At 45.1% G+C, this 21808-nt stretch overlaps 1 protein-coding gene across 2 annotated transcripts in view; it reads left to right on the forward strand.

Annotated features, from left to right (window-relative positions):
- DPP6 (dipeptidyl peptidase like 6) overlaps nucleotides 1–21808 on the forward strand; it is a 797513-nt gene that overhangs the window by 691163 nt on the left and 84542 nt on the right. For both annotated transcript variants that reach the window (XM_058660636.1, XM_058660637.1), the window contains 5 exons: nucleotides 8847–8970; nucleotides 10531–10569; nucleotides 17419–17526; nucleotides 19165–19256; nucleotides 20143–20190. In XM_058660636.1, the coding sequence (XP_058516619.1) occupies nucleotides 8847–8970; nucleotides 10531–10569; nucleotides 17419–17526; nucleotides 19165–19256; nucleotides 20143–20190 (411 nt within the window). The remainder of the gene's footprint in view (nucleotides 1–8846; nucleotides 8971–10530; nucleotides 10570–17418; nucleotides 17527–19164; nucleotides 19257–20142; nucleotides 20191–21808) is intronic.

Raw genomic sequence — 21808 nt, forward strand, 5'->3', positions numbered from 1 at the left:
ACTTAACTCTTCATTCACTCCTATTCCATGTGTATAAGTATGTGCGTTTTTCTGTACTGATTGTCTTCGTAAGATAAAATAATATCCTCACCATGTTTTCACACTCCATTAATTACACAGGAGTCCTAATTCTCCAACTTACAGAATGAATATATTAGTAATCTTGTACCCTTTCTTACATATCTTTTCCCTGCCCCTAACACCAAGTGCCTTTTATGGGCTTTGAGTTTACTTTGATATTATTGAAGTTGGTGGCATCTCTACTATGTCCTGTAACCACAGGTGATGCTGAAAGAGTAGTGTTAGTAAGCAACATTTAGTGGATCATACCATCCTTCATGGTAAACCTAACTAGTGCCTTGTGGTCATATTCCTTTTATGCTCCTTTTTGTTTGTTTTTTTATTCAGAGCAGTTAGTTGTATCATGTTCCCTGTTTTTATGACTTTTATCAGCTGTTACATTGTCCTTTTGCCCTAACAGTCTCTCCCAGGACCATCCACAGCCTTGCTGTAGTCTGACGCCACCCTGGAACTTGCGTATAGGCTGTGCCAAGTTCAAGTGACTGTGTCCTAATGGTCTCTCCCAGGACCATCCACAGCCTTGCTGTAGTCTGACGCCACCCTGGGACTTGCGTATAGGCTGTGCCAGGTTCAAGTGACTGTGTCCTAACAGTCTCTCCCAGGACCGTCCACAGCCTTGCTGTAGTCTCACGCCACCCTGGAACTTGCGTATAGGCTGTGCCAGGTTCAAGTGACTGTGTCCTGATGGTCTCTCCCAGGACCGTCCACAGCCTTGCTGTAGTCTGACGCCACCCTGGGACTTGCGTATAGGCTGTGCCAGGTTCAAGTGACTGTGTCCTGGCTGTCATGCCTTTTTCCCTGTTCACGTACTCCCTTGAAGTACGTCTAGCTTCCTCGTGTACTCCCATTTGCCTGGTGCCCTTTCTTCAGATGAAATCTGAAGAAAGGAGACTGGGAAAGGAAATTTATGAGTTCTCAAATGCTAGAAATGTTTGGATTTCCCCCCCTCAATTTAAGGATTTCAGCTGAATATAAAATTATACTTTAAAAATTATTATTCCTCAAAGTTAGGAAGTGTAGCTCCATGGCTTCCAGCATTCAGTATTGCTGCTGATAAACCTGAAGTTAGTCCAATAGTTCTGTTGGCTATTTAATTTCCTTTCCTTTTCCTTCTTAGATTTTAAAATAATGCATGCCTGTGTGTTTTCTTCCCATTTGTCTCCTATTCATGAACAGATTTTCAATGCTTGGTTCAACCCAGTTTCTCAGCTTTATATGATCTTTCGCTACTCTGAGCCTCCCATATCCTCCCTGGGGTTAATAATGCTGCAGATTTCTTAGGCCTCTGTTCCCTGGACCCAGATTCACTCCTAAGTACTCATCAGCCTGCCTCTGTTCTCTAAGAAATGTGTTGGAGTCTCTTCACGTCCTTCTTCTCTCTTTATTATTGTGGATATGCACCTGTTTAATTACTTTATTATCATTGCAATTAGATTTCTAGATGGAAAATAATCAAATGTGATATATCCACCAACTTAAATTGTAAACCTCAATGTAGCTTAATAACCTTCTTATTTTAAAATGTATCTGTGTAACACAGAGAATAATAATCACTTGTCATTGCACGACCCATAGAATCCACTGAAGGCTTTTGATTAATTCCACTCTGAGTTTTTTTTCTAGAAATGTATTCTTGTTCTTTGTTTATTAGCAATTAGATGCCTCTCCCCACCCCACCCGCGTAGTATTTTTTGCAGGAGGCTTCCTTCAGTTGGCTCAGTTCTCACAAAACTTTTCTGTTCTTATGTAAACTTTTGAACTTGAGGCTGCAAATCCCCCTGCAGAAATACTGAAATGCTGATCCAACTTCATATCCAGCGTGAAGTCATGAGGAGAGGCGTTTGGCACAGTGGTGAGGACACCGCTTGGAGCACTCACATCCCCTACCTCTCGACCCGAGTTTGAATACTGACTCCCCTTCCAAACCAACTTCCTGCTGTTGTACACTGTGGGAAGCAGCGAATGATGACACAAGTGCCTGGGTCCCTGCCACCACGTGGGAGACATGGGAAAAGTTCCGAGTCCTTGATTCAGCTTGGCGCAGGCCCAGCCTTTGCAGGAATTGGGGGAGTGAACCAGTGGATCGGCCTCTTGTGAACACTCTCTCTCTCGCCTTGTTTCTCGATCCCTCTCTTCCTTCTTTTCCTCTCCCTGTCTCTTCCTCTCACTCTCTCCAGCTCTTTCCTTCTTTCAAATGCATTTTTCTTTAAAAGGAAGACCTGTAACTCTGAGCTATGTTATTGCCAACTTTTTCTATCGATTGTCTATCAGTTTCTTCTTTTCAAAGGCCATTTGATTATTCTGTCCATTTCATCTTACATGTAGATTTGAGAATTAGTTTGTCAGAAACTCCCCCTGAAAGTATCTCATTGACTACCAGAATTAAATTCATTCCTTTAACAAGGATTTACCCTCAAGGAAACACCATGCAAATTCCTGAAAACAGATACATGATTAAGGGGGGTATGATCTGTATCTCAAATATGATCAATTCTTTGATTGTGAAAAGATTATCATTACTTATTCCACTGACAAAACCTTGGTTGTTTCCATTCATTTTTCTTAAGTCTGTGTGCATAAACATATGACTGGATTTCATGGGCAATGAGTACCTGTGCATTTCCTATGTAATGTAGTGTGGCGTTTTAACACATGCTTACAGTATGAAAGGAGAGAATTGGGGGTGAGCACAGTTATTCCCACTCTTCATCGTCTCTTCAGTTTCAGAGTCTACGAGCTCCTCTTCCAGTTCCTAAAACTAGCCTTCTATTTCATCATTGCTTTTATGCGCTGCCTTTTCCTTTTTTCAAATTTACTACATGTTTACAATTCTCCAAAATACTCACCTAGCATTCCCTTTTATGCTCTTTATGCCATCTAATTTGAATGTATAGTCAGTTGACAGTACTTTCGAAGTAGCTAGAAATGATTTCTTTCTTGAACTTTTCAGTTTGAATTGTCTTCTCAAATCATTGCAGGGTATATTTAAACAGGTGGTATGTTTTAAACAAGAAGATGTGTATTTGTTTAAAAACATTGAAATACTACTCAACAGTAGACTGTTTCATAGGAGAAATTTTGTATCATCCTACATTCTGACTTGTTGAATCTCTTTCCTTATTATTGAATTATTGTGAGATTTCTCTTTCTTTAATACTCAAAACATATACTAAAGTATGTGTAACTGTTTTTACTAAGCTCCCAGAATAAAGCTTTCTAAGCCTGTGCATTCTCTGCTCTTTCCCATTCTCTGTCATTAGCCACATGCTTTTGCCTCACTGTGGTTCCCCGTGGAAAACACTCCTGTTAGGGAGTCAAGAAGAGCCACCTGCTGCCATGGCTCCTTGATGTGACCTGCAGCCGCCTTTGTGGGAGAAAGCCCCCAGTCTTCCTTGATTTCTCTGAATCAGACATCTCTGATTTTCTAGTTTGGTTCCCTGGAATCCCCCTCACACACATTTTGCATCTCATGTTGTATTGTTCATGTGGGGTCATGTGGCAGGTTTAGAGCTGTGTTCTTTTTAATTCCTTGTGTTATTCCTTCTCTTTATTCTGCCCTGTTTGACACTCAGCTTTTCCTGCTGACATCTGGCCACAGACAGAGGTTAACAGTTCCCTTTGCTTCCTTCCTCTGACCTTTTGGGTGCTGTTGGAGCATCCTCTGGTATGAAGCTGAAGGACGGGTGAGTGCTAAATGCCCCATGTGAGTCCCAGCTCTGCTTCTAGTTCCAGCTTCCTGCTAACGCTCCCAGGGGAGACAGCAGGTGGTAGCTCAAGTATTCAATCCCTACCACCCATGTAGGAGATGCAGACTTTTGCCTTTTTCTCTGACTCCAGCCCCCCAATATTCTTGTCTCTCAAATTAAAAAAATCTGAAAGACACAGTCTTATATATTTCTGACTGATATGTCTTGAAAGCTCTGGGTTGATAATTTTCTTCTTTTTGGAATGTTCCCATGACTTTCTAAGTCAGCAGGTATGGCTAGGAAAGGGGCACCATCCATAGAACTGCTGTAGCAAAGATTTGGCTTGGACAGCCTGGTTTTCTGAAAAGAGGCTAAGGCCCTGGGAAGGGGACAGGTATTTTCTACACTGTTCCTCACACCTGGTGTTGCCATGGGTCTCATAGGAGGGAAACTTGGTTGAGCCACTGTTAGGCTCCATCATCTATATCCACGTTGTAATTAGAGATTTTCAACATAAGCTTTTGGTAGTGTGTTACGCCTTTTGTATCTCTACAGGCATGAGAACAAAATGGGGAATGGTGGCCTTAGATATCTGGGCAGACCCTGCTAATACTGGGAATCTCTATATGCCAATAAAGACACCCTTGATGTGGCTTGCAATCATGCCGTTTGCATCAACTGAGCAGACACTCCTCTTTGGTCCCTGCCTCACAAGCAGGGTCTAGGCTATTTCTTGGGTTTAGAATGGTTCAGAGATGGCGAACATCTGGCTCACCGGTCACAGAAAGCCTGCAGAATCATTATATCTGGCCCTACCAAAGCCACCACCGCAGGTGGAACTCAAAATTCAGAAAGTCCAGTAGGCCAGTGTTTGTTCATAATTTACATGGCCCGCAAATGATGTTATAAATATACAAATGGCCCTTGACAGAAGTCTCTATGCTCCTAACTTAGATGAACAATTTTGAAATCAAGAAAAATGGTAAACACATCAGGAAGTAGATTTTCTTATTTCTGTTAGGAGACATTTTTCCAAGAGATAACACGTTCATGTTACATCCTAAGATATCAGCATGACTGCAAAGCTTCCATGGAAGAACCTCACCCCGGCAACGGGGTCAGCTCTTGGTGAGGCGCTGTGTTTTCTCACACATAACCGTCCTTTTTGATAGCCCCACTGGTGGTGATGCCTCAGCTTCTGAAGCTGCTTTCTCTTTTAAAGATGACCTCAACGTGTCTGATACTCAGTGGAATCCTGGGTGAAATTCATGGAATTAGGAAGTACTTATCTCAGATCTGAGCTATAGCTGTGCCTTGAGCGAGGTCAACGCACACTCAGAGAGTAAGTCAGGTGAGGGTTTGAGGAGAGCTTTCCTAAGTGGTTCTCCAATCAAAAGGCGTGAGTGGGGCTGGGGCTGTGGTACAGTAAGTTAAACTGCTACATGTGATGTCAGCATCCCATGCCAGCTTCTTGCTAACGCACATGGGGAGGCAGCAAATGATGGCCCGAGTGTTGGGTGTCTGCCCTCCTGTGGAACCACGATGGAGTTCCCCAGTCCTGGCTGCAGCCTGGTACACACCAGACTGATACAGCCATTTGACTGCACCTTTCAAAGAAACAAATGTTTAAAGAAAAGAAACAAGATACAGGCAGTTGGCTAAATCATCATGACCAAATGCTCATCTGCTTAGACCTGGGAATCTTGCACATGTGACTCTGACATAAGGCACCTCCTCAAAAATACAAGATAATAGCCCTTTCAATACTGTTTTTAACACCTCATATGGATTTGGATATTTTTGGTTTTGTTTTCATTTTTTTCACAATAGCTTCTTTGTCTTATTAATTTCTTCACTGACTCATATAGTAGCATCATTTTCTTCAAAGAAGGTTCTTGATATTTTTTCATTTCCTCAGGGACACATTGGTGATTCAGTAACATATTTAACTCCCTGGTATTGTAAGTTTTCTATTTTCTTTCTGTTGTTGATTTTGTTTTATGGTTTTTCATTTAAGGGGATGTACAGTAACTGTGTAATGGGGACTGTATTGTGAAGATACAATACAGTATGCATCTCTGCTTCCAAATCAAAGATGGACTCCCAATGAGACTGTTAAATATTTATCTTGGCGATAGGATGCGGGACTCCCTTCCATGGATCTTCAATGTCAGGAAACACTTACATAGGCAAATGATGAGCTTATGATTGCTTATGAAGGACTATACTATTATAATGATTTGGGGAGGGGATAAGTGAACTCCTAGAACTTATGGAACTGTATCATAAAATAATTTTTAAAAAATTTAAGTATTAAAACGAAGTCTCTTTAAGCAATCTTTATAGAGTTCCTGAGTGATTTTTTTATTATTTCAAATTTTGAGAGACTATTTTTCAGTATTGTTTATTCCTGCAGTTCCATGTAAAGTTAGAATAGAAGCAAAGCTTTTCACAGCCCTCCAGTAAGCCTCACCTTACCTCTGGCCGCAGAAGGAGGCAGTTAGCTGTCTTTGTGAGGACAGTCACTGTTTCCTCTCTCCAAAATGCCTCACAGTGTAAAGTAGAAAAATAAAAACAGAAGAGAACATTTCTGATGGTGGTGAGCGGGCACAATACACCAAGGAAAGAAACTTCTAAGAAGTGACAAACATTTCCTCAACCATGTCCTTGCCTTGCTCTAACTCTGTGAAGCAGGTTGCTACCGCACTTAAAGAATGTGTGGCCAAGAGCTGTAAACAGAAACAGTTGATCTTGCAGGTCCTGTTGGAGCAGCACAATCGAGCCCCAGCACCATGGTGCCCAGCAACCCCCGGCTGAACGGTGTCCCTACTGTGACTCACAGAGGAGCTTATTCCCAGAGGGAAGGCTTGCTCTCAGCTACCAGTGCCCACTGATAACATCGAACCAGAGAGCACAGGTGCTAAGAACAGCGCACAGCCATATTGGACATCCATGAAGGTCATCTGTTCCTGCGAACACCATGAAAACTAGAAAGAGGCAAAGGATGGATGAAGGTTTCCAAGAAATGGAAACACAAATGGGGTTCTTTCTCACCAGGAACAAGGCCATGGGGACAAACTCTGGGAGTTCCTCCATTTTCTTCCTTGAATTCCTGTATTTGGGATGTGCTTGCCTGTGAACTAAGCGCAGATGGTCCTGGGGCTTCCCAAAAACCCCCACCCCGTGACTGGCACATGCTCACAGCCACAACCTTTCACATTGTCATTCTCTGCAACCTCCGTCCAAGGTGAATCTAAAGACTAATTAAGCACTCTTAAAATTAAATGGAAATGAGTATAATACAAAGAATGAGCACACATCTGGAATTACTTCTAAGGAACATAGTGAAATAAGATTTTTTTTTCTCCACAATTGTCGAGGGGATCACCATGCTCCATCACTATACATGTTCCTCTCAAAGCAGGGCCTTTGGTGAATGTGATTGAAAGGCAGGACAGGAGAGAGCCCCAGGGCCAGCAGGACAGGGAACAGATGGCAAGAAAGCAGACACAGCCCTGTGCTGGCAGTCACGGCGATGGCAGAGGCCGGACACCAGGCAAGTGGTGGATATATTGTGTGTACTCTCCCACTTGTGTCTTCAGAGGATTCCCCAGCACTGAGTGTGACGGCCACTTCCAGGCCACTGCTGGCCAAGGCCACAGCTGATGTGGAGACTCTGTCCTTGACTGTGGGCCCTAGATTTAGATTATTTAAAAACCTTCATAGAGGTGGATTTGTGGAAGGGGGGCATTTGTCCATCCAGTCTCCTGGCTAACTGAGGCTTCATTCGAAGAACCTAGTCATTTAGTTCTCTCTATTAAGATTACTTGCCAAATGTGCCATGCTCCCCCCCTTCCAGGTTCTCAGCATTGGGTGGTGAACGTGCCACTGTGATAAAGGATATTGTAAGACCACCAAGTAATCATTCTGAACAGTAGATCTCATTACAGATATAGATAGGGTAGGTGATTGAATGCATGTTCGCTGGCTTCTAGAACATTCTGGGAATTCAGCTGAGGACATTCATTTGGGGCACTTCTTTTCTTTTTTTTTCTTTTTCTTTTTTTTTTTTTTTTATTACAAAGTCAGATATACAGAGAGGAGGAGAGACAGAGAGGAAGATTTTCCGCCCAATGTTTCACTCCCCAAGTGAGCCGCAACAGGCCAATGCGCTCCGATCCAAAGCCGGGAACCAGGAACCTCTTCCAGGCCTCCCACGCGGGTGCAGGGTCCCAAAGCCTTGGGCCGTCCTCGACTGCTTTCCCAGGCCACAAGCAGGGAGCTGGATGGGAAGCGGAGCTGCCAGGATTAGAACCGGCGCCCATATGGGATCCCGGGGCTTTCAAGGCGAGGACTTTAGCCGCTAGGCCACGCGGCTGGGCCCGGGGCACTGATTTTCTTGACATTTTCTTCTTCCACTTAGCTGTAAAACTGTAGAGCTTTTCCAGCGCCGTTTTTGGAGGGCTCAGGTTGCTCTGTGATGTTTTCCGGTTTCAGCAAAACCGGGTACGTGCTATGTAAGCTATCAAACCAAGTTTGCCCGAAACTCAGAGCCCTGAACGGATTTCCCTACTTAACTAGAGTGTCGCTGGGAGTTTTTAAGGAAGAGCAGGAGGGCCGCCCCCTGTAATGCTGCTCCTCCGTGTTCTCTGACAGATCATGCCCCTTCCTGCGTCTCTCCCAGTCTCGCTTCCCCTTCTCCCACTTCCCCGCTCCTTCCTGGGAGTGTGGAGTGGAGTGTAGGCCTGGGACTGTGATGTGAAAATCAGGGCAGCATCACAGCAGCCCCCGGAGTGTGTGACTTCCCCGCGGTGTAGCCCCAAACACCTCACTCACCCTCCAGGCTGGACAGAACTGCAGGCCAGGGGCCAATTGCAAGTGCATGGAACTCTGAACTTGTCACAGCTCAAAGACTCGGCTTCCTTCAAAGCTCTGCATTTTTACAGAAAAGGACCATTGAAGACCCTCCTGGGGTGTTGCCCCGCCTCCTGCCACAGGCCTGGAAAGAAACCATCCCCTGATTTCCGTGGATCGGGCGGATTCCTACAAGCCTAAATGTGTGCGTTTATGTATTTTCAGGGAGTATTATATCACCATGGTGAAGTGGGCCACCAGCACCAAAGTCGCTGTGACCTGGCTGAACCGGGCACAGAACGTGTCCATCCTGACCCTCTGCGATGCCACCACGGGGGTCTGCACAAAGGTACCGTGTGTGTGTGTATGTGTGTGTGTATGTGTGTGTGTAGGCAGGCAGAGGGATAAGCGCCAGTGGCAGAAGGCATCCTTGACATCTGGAGTTACTTGGGCTTGAGAAATATGGACAAAATGCTGTGCCTCTCGCTGGTGCCGCCGCCATCCATCCCTGCGTGTCTAGCTCGCTGCATTTGGAGCCACCTTGTGGATACATTAAGCACTGCTACAAAAGCCTAGGCCCAAGCTGTTGCTGGAGCTGTTGGGATTTGTAGTTTTGCTCAGGGCTGTTCCTTTCTCCTCATTGCCTGATTGTGGCTCTAGAGAGGCAGGGATTAGGGACTAGCTGTGGGCTGCAGAGCTGGAAAAGCCAGCACTCACCTGCTTTGTTGCATTTCTACTGTCTGTGCTCTTTGGGACCCAGAACCGGGGAATCCTGAATGCAGCAGGACTCCCAGGGAAGCCAGCAACAAGTCGGACAGTGAACACACACACGGGACAAGGAAGGAAAGCCCTGGTGTGGCTAAGTCACAGCCTAGGATGCAGGTCCTCGCACACATTTTTAAACATGTCGATTAATACATTAGACGGTTCTTTCAGAAACTCCTGGGATGTTAATTTTTGTTTTGCGGGGTTGTTTGTTTTAGTTTTGTTGTTTGTTTGTTTTGTTTTTTATCTAAATTATCCTTCTAACACTGTGAGTGAGCAAGCCTTGCTGAACAGATCTATTTTGGGTCACAAAGCCCCCTCCACCATCCCATCACCACCACCTGGGAGCTCAGCTTTCCGTATCCTGGTCATGGGTGGTTTCAAGATGAGGCACAAGGATTTGTTTCTATGGTCAGTGCAGATTCCCGATTGTTGTGATGGTTCCATGGGCGGAAGGAGTGGACATTCAGCGTAGCAGCTGAGGTTGCTTCGCACACACGTCTTCCCTGAACCCCTGGGCAGCAGCAGAAACCATCCCAAGGGCCCACGCAGTCAGTAGCAGCCCCTCAGAGCCAGGACAACCTGAGCCCCAGGAGCCCGGTACCCTGGGTGTCACCTCGTGTGCCCAACAGCTGTGTCAGGATCTTACCTCTGTTGTGTGTGTGCCCCTGTCCACACAGTTCTGAGAGTTCTACATTAGCTCAGTGTGTTGATGCCTTGTGAAGGATTTTGCTCTACTGGATTCTTCCTCACCCAGCCTATCTGGATTTTCTGACTCCGTGTCCAGCGCAGGCACATGAATCCTAAAACAATCTAACAATTCAAGTTGTTTTAATGGGCCTCTGCCTGCCAGTGGTGCCCACCCAGTGGGAGTCGGGCGCTCCTCTTCTGTAGATTGTTCCCCGCTATGGATTTGAACTCATCATTGGGGGTAGTAGCATTGTCCTGGCTCAAGGACACATGTGGCTGACTCTGAGCCAAAACCCAAGACAAAGAGGAGAGCCAAAATGACCTCACACTGGATGAGCCACAGCGGCTCCTCTGTACTTGGGCAGGCATCATGTAGGTAAAGTGAAAGTGTTTTGTGCATGGTTGGTCACAGACATAATACATCTCATTTTCTAACGCTCGTATTTCATTTCAGAAACACGAGGACGAGAGTGAAGCTTGGCTCCACAGACAGGTAACAGTTCCTGGCAGGGGCCCCTCCACTGCATCACCACTGGGTTCGCTGGGTGATTTTGGCAGAGTTATTGTAGTGGCAGAACCATGTTTAAAACTAAATCACACGGGACTCTTGTGGTCCTCGCAAACAGGCTTGGGGGGTTCCTGTGGCCCCAGAGACACCACCAGAAGATCTGGAACTTTAACACAGAATTATTTATGTGAAAGAAAGAGTTGCACACAGAGACTGGTTGATTCCATCTGCTGGTTTAGTACCCAAACATCCACAGTGGCTGCAGCTGAGCCAGGCCAAAGCCAGGAGCCAGGAGCTTCATCCAGGTCTCCCACGGGAGTGCAGGAGCCCAAGCACTTGGGCCATCTCCTACTGCTCTCACAGGTGTGTTAGCAGGGTACTGGGTAAGAAGTGGGGCAGCTGGGATTCAAACCAGTGCCCACAGGGGTGCCAGGGATGCATTCAAACACGCTGTGCCACTGCACAGGCCCCAGGAACACTACTCTTTTGAATCTCAAAAAAAGGTCATGTGATATGCATATTATGAAAAATGCGCATAGATTTTCATCGGTTGCACAAAAATAACTTTTTGCTCCATGTCCTTGAACTTTTTGAAGTCGCTACAGAAAACGTTTGATGTCAGACAACACCATTTTGCCGAATTCAAAGCAATGAGTTTATAAAAGTTTTCTGCATACAGTCAAAACCGGCATCTGGTAGATATTCTTGTTGATGTGAAATAATCTCCCTGCAGGCCAATGAGATCCTTCTCCAGGATGTAACTTTGAAACTGTCTCCCAAAATTCTTTTCCCTAATGCTGCTAAAAATCAATCAATCAATCAATAAAATTCCTTGGGATAGATTTTAGGAGCTCGAGGTGAACAGAAATTGGAAGAAGGCTAGAATAAGTCACCCCGTGACAAAATTTTTGCAAAGTTAAACTTGGACAAAAAAGGAAAAATCTCAGCACTTCTTTCTTCACGTCTTCATGTCTCCGTCTACACTCTGACGTTATAGAGCATGGACAGGAATGTTCTGGAAGCTCAGAATTCTTGTTATCCTATTTAATGGGGTGAAAAGTGGCTGAGAAGTCTATGGGCACAATCAAATTGGATTTGAAGCTCAAGAATTATGCTTCAGGTACATGTCTTTACCGGAACTGTGAAATCTAGCTTGGGAAAAGAAGCAAACCAGCACAGCTGTTGCCACTGGCTCTCCAAGAACATTCCAGCCCTCTAACCACTAGACTTATTTTTTTATCCATGGAATTAACTGTTTTCTTATTGTCTCAAGAGTACTAGTCCTGAAGATATGTCTTTTAACTATATCATTTCTCTGCCCTGTGCCAACTAAAGAGGAATGTCCCCATCAGAACGGTATGTCCAATCCAAGAATATATTATGAATGAAAGAGAATGTGGGAACCCTGGAAATTTAAAAATATTAGACTGGAAAGTTCTTGAATGTCACCTAAACTAAAGGTATAAGCATAAATATCAAGTGATATTGTGATATTCATCTTACATCAGACAAAATTACAGACTGGAAGGAAAGGATCATTTAAGCATCTATTACCTAAATAGTCAAGTTGTACCGATAGTTAAGAATCGTAACAGTCACCATTGTCAATTTCAAAAGTGAATCACAAGAAAGACTATCCGTGGTGAATGCACAGTTAATATCATACTCAGGAGTGAAAAGCTGAAAGCTTTTCCTGCAAGATCATGAGAGGAAAAAACAAAAGATGCCCACAGTCAGAAAATGCTAGAAGACCTAGCAGAGAAATTAGGAAGAAAAAGTTACCCAAATTGAGAAGTAGTAAAAGTGTTTATGGCTAGCATGGTCTTATAAATAGAAAACCTAAAAGAAAAAAAAAACTGTTAAAACTAGCCAGTGACAAAAAGTAGCTGATAAATCCAACAAGATTATAGGATGCAAGATTAACTTATAAAAATCAGACATATATCTGTAGACTAATGAGAAACCATTTGAAAAATAACAAGAAGTTGTTTAAGGAAGGAGGAGGCCAGGAAAAGGAAACCTGCGCAGCGTGTTCATGGCTGGGAACAATTAGCGCTGTGCAAATGTGCTATCCGAAGCTGTGTGTGTGTTTAATACAGACTCAACTGACATTCCAGTGACATTTCTGATAGACACAGAAAAGCAATGGAACCAGAAAAAATCTTGAATAACCCAAGAAATCCTGAGCAAAATCATCAAGCAAGAGGTGCCACACTACCTGACTTCAAAATGTACTCGAAAGCTTTAGCAACCAGAAGAGCTTGGTCCTAGACTGAAAAACAAAAAAATCAAAGTAGACAAGTTGGACAGACTAGAATGCCCAGAAACAAATCTACATGTTTATGTTCAATGAACGTTAAACAAACTTGTGAAGAACACACATTGGAGAAAAGACTGTCTTTTCAATAAATTGCATTGAATAGTAGCATATTGTTGTTTAGTATTGTATGTTAGTGTAACTGGATATCCATATGCAAAAGGAAGGAAAAACCCTCAATCTACACATAAAAATAAGGTCAGATTAAAGGCTTTGAATATAAGACGTTCACACTACTTGAAACTACTAGAAAAAATCCACACAAATTTTTCATGAAATTAGCATGAGCAGCATTTCTTAAAATAGAAACTCCAAAAGCAGAGAAAGACCAACGCGATTTGCATCAAACTGAACAGATTCAGCTCAGCCAAGAAAGCAGTCGACAAAGAGGCAACTACTGCATGGGAAGAAGCCTTACAAACCATAGATTCAGTAAAGGGTTTAAATGTGAAATTCGTAAGGAACTCAACACAATAATAAGAAGAAGTACAAGACCACCCGGAGGCATCACATCACACCTGCAAGCATGACTGTTGTAAACATGAAGGATGGACGGTGGAGAGGACATGAAGGAAAGCTTTGCACACTATTGGGATTATAAATTGGTGCACTCATTATGGAAAGCAGCATGGAAGTCCCTGAACAAAACGATACTATGTCCTAACAATGCCATTTCTGCTTATAAAACCAAAGAATACACAATCAGTATGTTGAAGAATAATACTTGCATTCGTATCTTCATTGCAACATTAGTCACGGCAGCCAAGATATGAAAACATCCAAGTGTCCATCCATACATGCAAGATTGAAGAAAACGTGTTCTGAACACATAATGAGATACTGTGCAGCCTTAAAGGGATCTTGCTCTTTGTGACAGCATTGATGAACCTGAAGAGATTATGGTAAGTTAAATCAGGCAGGTGCAAGAAAACATACTGCTTCACAAGTAAAATTTAAGGTTACAGGCTGATTGTCACAGGGTAGGAGTTGGGAAAGTATTGTTCATACGATGTAAAATTGCAGTCTCACTGAAGGAATAAGTTTAAGAGAGCTTTGCAGTATGATGATTTTGGTTCATAACAGTATGTTTGGGGCCAGTGTTGTGTGTTAATCTGCCACCTGCATTGCTGTCATCCCACAAGAGTACCACTTCCGATCCCTGCTAATGTGTCTAGGAAAGCAATGGAGGATAGCTGAAGTAACTGGGGCCCTGCCACCCACCTGAAAGGCCTGAATGAGTTCTAGGATCTTGACTTTGGCCCTGCTCAGCATTAACCTTTGTAGGTGTTTGGGGAGCAAACCAGAGGATGAACAACTCTCTGTTCTTTTCACTATCTCATTCTCTTCCTCTTTCTTTCACTTTTTCTCTCTTTCTGTAACTCTACCTTTCAATTATATAATTATATGTGATATGTTATAATACATTTCATAAGTTATAACAGATGTTGTATATTATAATATGTTATAATCTTGAAAATTGTTGAGAGAATAGTTTCTTACCATAAAGAAAATAACTCTATGAAGTTATGCATATGCTAATTAACTCAGTTTACCCATTCCACAATCTGTATGTATTTCACACACACATAACTATATACAACTTCTATCTACCACTTACAAACTTTCTACTGTAAAAGTAAATGGTCCCTGAGCCTATACTGTAGTATAAGTCAGAATTCCATTTCTTTTATGGCTCAGTAATACTCTTATATCTCTCTCTCACAGCTCCTCTGTTGATAGATACTGGGGTTATTCCAAATAGTGCCACTAGCAACATGATGTGGACTGAAAGGAGCCAGATACAAAGATCACCTATTGTGCAAATCCATGGTGTGAAATGTCCAGCATAACCAAGTTCAGGGAAGCAGAAAACCTACTGGTGGCTGCCGAGGGCTGAGGGACGGAGAGCCTACTGGTGGCTGCCGAGGGCAGAGGGGACGGAGAGCCTACTGGTGGCTGCCGAGGGCAGAGGGGACGGAGAGCCTACTGGTGGCTGCCGAGGGCTGAGGGGACGGAGAGCCTACTGGTGGCTGCCGAGGGCTGAGGGGACGGAGAGCCTACTGGTGGCTGCCGAGGGCTGAGGGGACGGAGAGCCTACTGGTGGCTGCCGAGGGCTGAGGGGACGGAGAGCCTACTGGTGGCTGCCGAGGGCTGAGGGACGGAGAGCCTACTGGTGGCTGCCGAGGGCTGAGGGACGGAGAGCCTACTGGTGGCTGCCAAGGGCTGGGGGGCGTGGAGAGTCTCAGCTTTGTGGACGTAAGGTTTGACTTGGGGATGATGCAAATGGAAACTAGACAGAGGTGACAATTGCCCAGCATTGTGAAGCCACTCAATGCTACTGAATTGTTCAGTTTTAGTAAAATGTTTTGTTTTGTGAATCCTGCCTCAATACATTTTTGAAACTCAATCAGTGAAGGCACCAGCTCTCTGAGATGTTACAGTTTAGCCTGGGAGGTGAGATGTGGACATGAATTCCCAAGTGGAGGAAGTGAGAGTAATCCTGAATTCCACTCAGAAACTGTGTGTCAGTGCTTGGATGGGTTTGGAAGCTGAGTAACAGGTACAGGCCCTGTGGATTCAATCCCCGTGTCGCATGAAGAGTTTGTGCTTAACTAGGAGGAGATAAAGGATGTACTCACTCGAGCTGGCCAGGGCAGGCAAGATATTGAAAAGGAAAGGTGAGGTATTCAATCCTCTCTCCCCTCAGCACTACTCTTATGGGGAGCCCAGCTTCAGGCTGGCTGCAGCCGAGCCTTTGGGTAGATGGCCATGCTGTGTGGGTCTGGATACGAGATCCAGGACTTTTCGTTTGGATTAGAGTCTCCGGTGGATCCTCCGTGACTCACGCTGTCATCAATGAAAGAAGAGCAATTCTTCAGAGTGACTCGAGCAGAGCTGCTGAAACTGGATGTCATGTGTGAGCGACTAAGAAATGTTTTCCCCCAAATAAGATGAGAGACAGAATCAGAATAAAAATTAAAAACAAAAACAGGACCAATAGTTAAAAACCATCATCCTTTGTCACTAAAAATGCATGTGCTACTCGAACAACCAAGCATCTGCCTCGAAGGCTGGGGCTATCACCTGCATGGGCTGGGGTGTTTCCAGGGAATAGTACCACCAGGATGGTTGAGATCGTCTCATTATAAACACAGAGCTTCTTGCGAACACTAATTAGCTATTACATTTATTCAGAGAGTTTTTCTGTGCCAAATGTGCAAATATTCCTCCCCGCCCCCCAAAAAGCAGGGAATGTTGTTCTATTCTGTTGATGGCAAAGAGAACATTTAAAAAGCCAAATTAACCACTGGGCTCTTCATTTCCTCCTTTAAACGCCATGCTTCCAACTCTAAATACAAAAATAAATATTTGCAGATTAAAGGTCTCATTTTATTGCAAATATTCATGAAGATTAAATGTCATTTTAATCACACGTACGTTTATTTCTCTAGGCATTTCTTATTTGCATGTGTTCATTCTGTGCAAGGAAATGAGTTTTCCTTGTGCCAGCTGGGGCTGATTTACCATTTGTTTTCATCCCTGCATTCGTGTGCTGTTCTTTGAATCAGAAAATATATATCATAGCCTACTAATTGGTGTTCACGGATGGAAACTGGAGCTCCAAAGAGGCAGAGAGGCAAAATCTCCTTTACCCATCAGAGCGACATCCAACCTACTGGGGGTTGGCTGAGGCTGAGAGACTGTCTGCTCAATATTGGGGGTCTGGGAGAAATGGTGCAATGCTTGTCAGGCCTGAATTCCAGCCTGGAACCGGCCCTCCAGGGAAAACTGGGAGTGCAGGTTCTGTTTCCAGGGAGCTATTAGTGACAGCGGATACAAGCCAGCGTGCGCCATCTAGTGCCAACCTTGGGCTGAAAATCCCTGACCAGAGTTATTTCAGAATAAATAGAATTTGGGTTTCCCTCCTCCCTCTCTCCCTACTTATCCTTAGCTCCCTTCCCACCCCCAGAAGAACAATTCAGTGTGAAATTTCATTGAATAAAAGGAAGGAAGGACAGGATTGGAAGGAAAGAATTCATTTTTAGGCAAAATCAGGTTTGTGATTGTTGTCAGTTAGGTTTCTTATAAGCTGTGGGGTATGATGAAGTCCATCAGAGAAAGTCCCCAATGTGCCCAGGTTCCCTGGGGCAGTCATTCGCAGGGGAAGCACAGCGACACACATTTTGAGAGCTGAGTAGCTGTTCCCTGAAGAGAACGGCTTGCCCAGCTCAGGTGTCTTTATTGGTGCTTTATGAACAAAGGGAAGCCATCCTACCTGCCTGTGCTTAGAAAGAGTCCTGTTAATCCCCCGTTGTCCCTCTTCTTTTGAAGAACTGAAAGTTTGGCCCGTGATTCTTTCTTTAGAAAAGACCCCATACACCTCTTGTTCTTTCAACTCCATCTCCCTTTAGAAATGCCATAGAAAACTTCTCTCGGAGTCTGTTTCATACTGGTGCAACCGCCTAGAGATCCAGCAGAGCTTCCATGTTGATCAAATTCACTCCTTTTGCCCACAGAATGAAGAGCCTGTCTTCTCCAAGGATGGCCGAAAGTTTTTCTTTGTGAGAGCCATTCCCCAGGGAGGCCGAGGAAAATTCTATCACATCACTGTGTCGTCTTCCCAGGTAGGCCCTCCTGGCTGCAGGAACTCTTGGGGTTTTCAAGGACTTGAAAGTCATCTTGAGAAACCAGACTCCAAGATGTGTTCCCAAAGGTTCAAGGCCAAGACAGAAGAGGGCACCTTAGGGGTCAGGCCGAGCGTCAAGCTTCACTCCTTCTCTGAGTGCTCAGGAACAGGAATGACAGCTTTGGCGACAACAGGAGAGACCCCAGGGTGTGTTCTGGGCTCCCTCCTGTGTCCCTCTGCCTTGCCCTTCTCCCTATCACATTCTAACTCTGGACATTGAGTTGGCCCAGACCTCTCGGGGCCTCTCCTGAGAGTGGTCTTTGAATCATTGCTACTCCTCTTAGAACCAAGTACAATTACCATCATATGCTGTGGCTGCTCCCCAGCATGACTTACTTGACTCTGGAGTTTGGGAGGAGGAGGAGGAGTTACAGAGATTGATGACATTTATTTAGAGCCTAAAGAGAGCCTCCTGTGAACACAGCATGTGCAGCAGATCCCCCCAGGGAGGAGACTCACAGCTGCCGGAGCTGTCTGCCGCCACACTACACCCTCTTGGGAAAAACCTGGCCCAAGCAGATGCTGAGGGTCCGTGGGTATGCCTGAGCCCCACCCTCAGGGCATGGATAGGCATTTTCAAGCATGGCGCAGTTACCCAGGATCAAGGTCGAATACACATTAAATGGAGAAAAAGCTAACCATAAAACGTTCTGTGGAGGCGAAGTGAGTGGCTCATGTTTATGATGTGGTTCAGGCATGTCAAAGGAAGATTCTAAGAGCCTCCTGTGTAGAAGCAGTTCTGGTGGAAAAAGATGGAGAAGCTGCTCACTCCAGTGATGGAGATGTTCCCCCGAGGCTGAGGCACACATCCTCATCTCTCCTCCAACAACCACAGGGCTTACAGACTGCCTGCAAACGCCTGCCATCCGTTCATTCCTGTGCTTTTCCATCTGTGGTCCCAGATTGCTTTGCTTTTCTCATCTTGGACCACTCCAGCTAGGATGCAAACATGGTAAAGGTTTTTGTCCAGCTCTCTGTCAAGTTGATGCAAGTGCCCACTCAGCCTCCGCTTACAAGCCTGTCCATCTTCTGCAGGGAGCAGGTCCCTGCCTGCTGCCCAGCGGTCCTCACTCTGAACCTTTGTTCATGGCTGCAGCAGCCCCTCAAAGCCCCACTGCTTTCTGAGCCCTCTTGGCGCCCTGCTCCCCTCCCACACTGCAATGTAATGTGCCTGCAATGCCAAGGTGTTGGCCTTGGATCTTCAACTAGGTTCCCTTCCATTCCCTCCAGTACCTTCGCTCCAGAGCATTTATGGTGCAGAACAGCTACCTTTTGTGAACCAGTAGCTGCAGGTACTGGGTCTCTTTCTATTGTAAGTCACTGTTATAATTATTCTGCGTAGCTCTGGGACACATGTCAGGTGATTGTGTGGAATGGACAGTACTCAAATAGACATTTGGGATGTTGGCACATCTTCCCAGGAAATTCTGAGTTTAAGCCATGCGTCGTGGAAGAGGAACAGGCAGTCGGACAGTCAACGCCTTGTTTCTACAACAGCTCAAGGAGACAGAAACAAAGTAGGAAAGGAAGAGGATCCAGCCTCGGTCCTGACATTTACCTTGTCTGTGTGTTTCAGCCCAACAGCAGTAATGACAACATCCAGTCCATCACTTCCGGGGACTGGGACGTGACCAAGATCCTGTCCTATGATGAGAAGCGGAATAAGATGTGAGTACTCCCAGCAGCCAGGGCCCTGCCTCACTGGCCAGTGGAACCTCTATGTTAATTTTGGTCAAATCCTGTTCAGTGACTATAGAACGTGGGACAGGAGGTCTCTCCTTTCCTTCCTAGCCAATATCCCTCACTCCTTATTTTTTTATGACTGTGTCCTGTATCAGCAGCCCAGTTTCCAAGGTGCTGGTGTCCAAGTGTGCTTTGCAACCAGACCTATAGGTGAAACACATTCACAGGGACAGGAGTGGAATGACTGGCATTTATTCAATTTTTACTCATTCTGTCTCGATGCCACCTGCTTGACAAGTTTTATCTCAATTAAATTCAGTGGTACTGTGAGGTAGGCTTACTACAGTCCATATTTTAAGATTAGATCAACTGAGACAAAAAGAGTGGTTTACTCCAGGTTATTTGACTAGCAGCAGGTGGAGCTAGGATTCAACACAAATGGTGAACACCTAGGATGTTACCACGATGCCGTACCGTATGCCTGCTCCTGTGACAAGGGCCTTCAGGGGCCTTAGGTGAAGACCGGTCAGCAGGCATTTGCTCAATTGTTCTCCTCCCCTTGCTCTCCCGAAGGTTACCATCTGGTAAAGACAAATCTGTTTCTAGTATCAGATGTTCATTGTCACCATCTCCATCAGCAACAGCAGCAGCTCCGAGGCTGTGCCCTGAGCCTGCAGATCCTGCCTCCTGCGCCCTTCTCCCTTAGCTGCTCTGGCTGTGGATGTAGCTGGACCTTAACAGAAGTGTCCACTGTGGCCCATGCAACAGTGCTTGTCCCTGAGAGGGATCTATAAAGCTTGTGTACAGTATGTGATGTACGAACTTCTTTTTTAAAATCAGACTAATCCTGTCTACTTTGGCCATCTTGCAGCTACTTCCTGAGTACGGAGGACCTGCCTCGGAGAAGACAGCTCTACAGGTAGCTCTGGTTCCTGCATCCTGGGCCTGCCTCTGGAAGGGCTCCTGAGCCTTGCAAAATTATATTTTTTTTCCTAGCAATGGAGAGGGCAGGTAAAAGAAAGATCTCCACCATAAATAAGTAGGAAGTCTGTGGAGAAAGAATGAGAAAAGCTGAGCTCAGCAAATTTCAATAACAAATAATTGTGTCCCTTCTTGGTTTCCCCTTTTAAAAAAAAAAAAAAGATTTATTTATTTTTATTGGAAAGGCAGATGTGCAGAGAGGAAGAGAGATAGAGAGGAAGATCTTCCGTCCGATGATTCACTCCCCAAGTGACTGCAATAGCTGGAGCTGAGCCAATCCAAAGCCAGGAACCAGGAATTTCCTTCTGGGTCTCCCACACAGGTGCAGGGTCCCAGTGCTCTGGGCCGTCCTCGACTGATCTCCCAGGCCACAAGCAGGGAGCTGGATGGGAAGTGGAGCTGCCGGGATTAGAACCGGCGCCCATATGGGATCCCGGTGCGTTCAAGGCGAGGACTTTAGCCGCTAGGCCACACCGCCAGGCCCGGCCTGCAGCTTCTTGATGCTTCCCACCAGTAGAGAGTCTGAATCTTCTTCGTACTCTCCATGAGAGAAAGGAGGTTGCAAGCACATTGACTATGTCATACAGTGTAGACCAAGGAGCTCCAAGCCAGTGGCTCACAGTCTGTTTAAAGCCTCCCACTGCTATGATGTTGGGGGAATACCCTGGTGTCCCCTCCATCTATTGACAGGAAGAGCAGTATAGGGCGGCCTAGCTGAGGGTAGGAAACTCTTTGGCACATCCATGCAATCAGACTTCTCTCTCTGCAGCCTTTCATTACCGTTGTCTACTAAGGTTACCGACATCAGTAATGTCATCCAATTAATTAAAAATGATCAGGCAGCCTGCCCCCCGACTCCAGTAATGTATGGCATTGGCAGATTGTCTTCTCTTCCATGACATACTTTCACTCTTACAGTCTTCCTAAGCAAAATGTTCAGTCATGAAGCATCTGAAGTATGGGGATATACCAGAGAGTGCACAGGAAAAAAAAAGGAAATAAAAGACAAGTTGGAGGGTAGGCAGACATGTATCCCAGCAGTTAAGATCGTGCACACCACACTGTTCCAGCTTCCTACCAATACAGACCCTAGAAGGCAAGAAGCGATGGCTCAAGTGATTGGAGACCTTAACTGCATTCCCACTCCCAACTTCAGCCCCAGTGAAGCCCTGGCCATTGCTAATGTTAGGAGAAATAACCAGTAAATAAAAGTTCTTTCTGTCGGCTTCTCTCCACTCCACTCTTTAATCCCCTACCTCTCTATCCCCCCTTCTCACCTCTCACTCTCTGGCTCTCAAACAAGTAAAAAGATAAGTTTATTCTGGCTGAAAAAAAAATTGGAAATGCATGTGGAGATTTTGATGATACACACTTTGCTTTTAACTTTTTGAAGTACTTTGTTATAGGTTACCGTAGGATCTTTGAATTTTTGGTAATACACTTTAGGCTTCTCTAAAATTACACTTAACCAAAATGGTCCCCGAGGAATGTCTTCAAGCCTGTGAAACTCCATTGAGTGAAAAAACAACACCTGCCTCCACCACTTCGCTCTATCA

This window comes from Ochotona princeps, chromosome 2, assembly GCF_030435755.1.
Source record: "Ochotona princeps isolate mOchPri1 chromosome 2, mOchPri1.hap1, whole genome shotgun sequence".
Classification (NCBI taxonomy): domain Eukaryota; kingdom Metazoa; phylum Chordata; class Mammalia; order Lagomorpha; family Ochotonidae; genus Ochotona; species Ochotona princeps.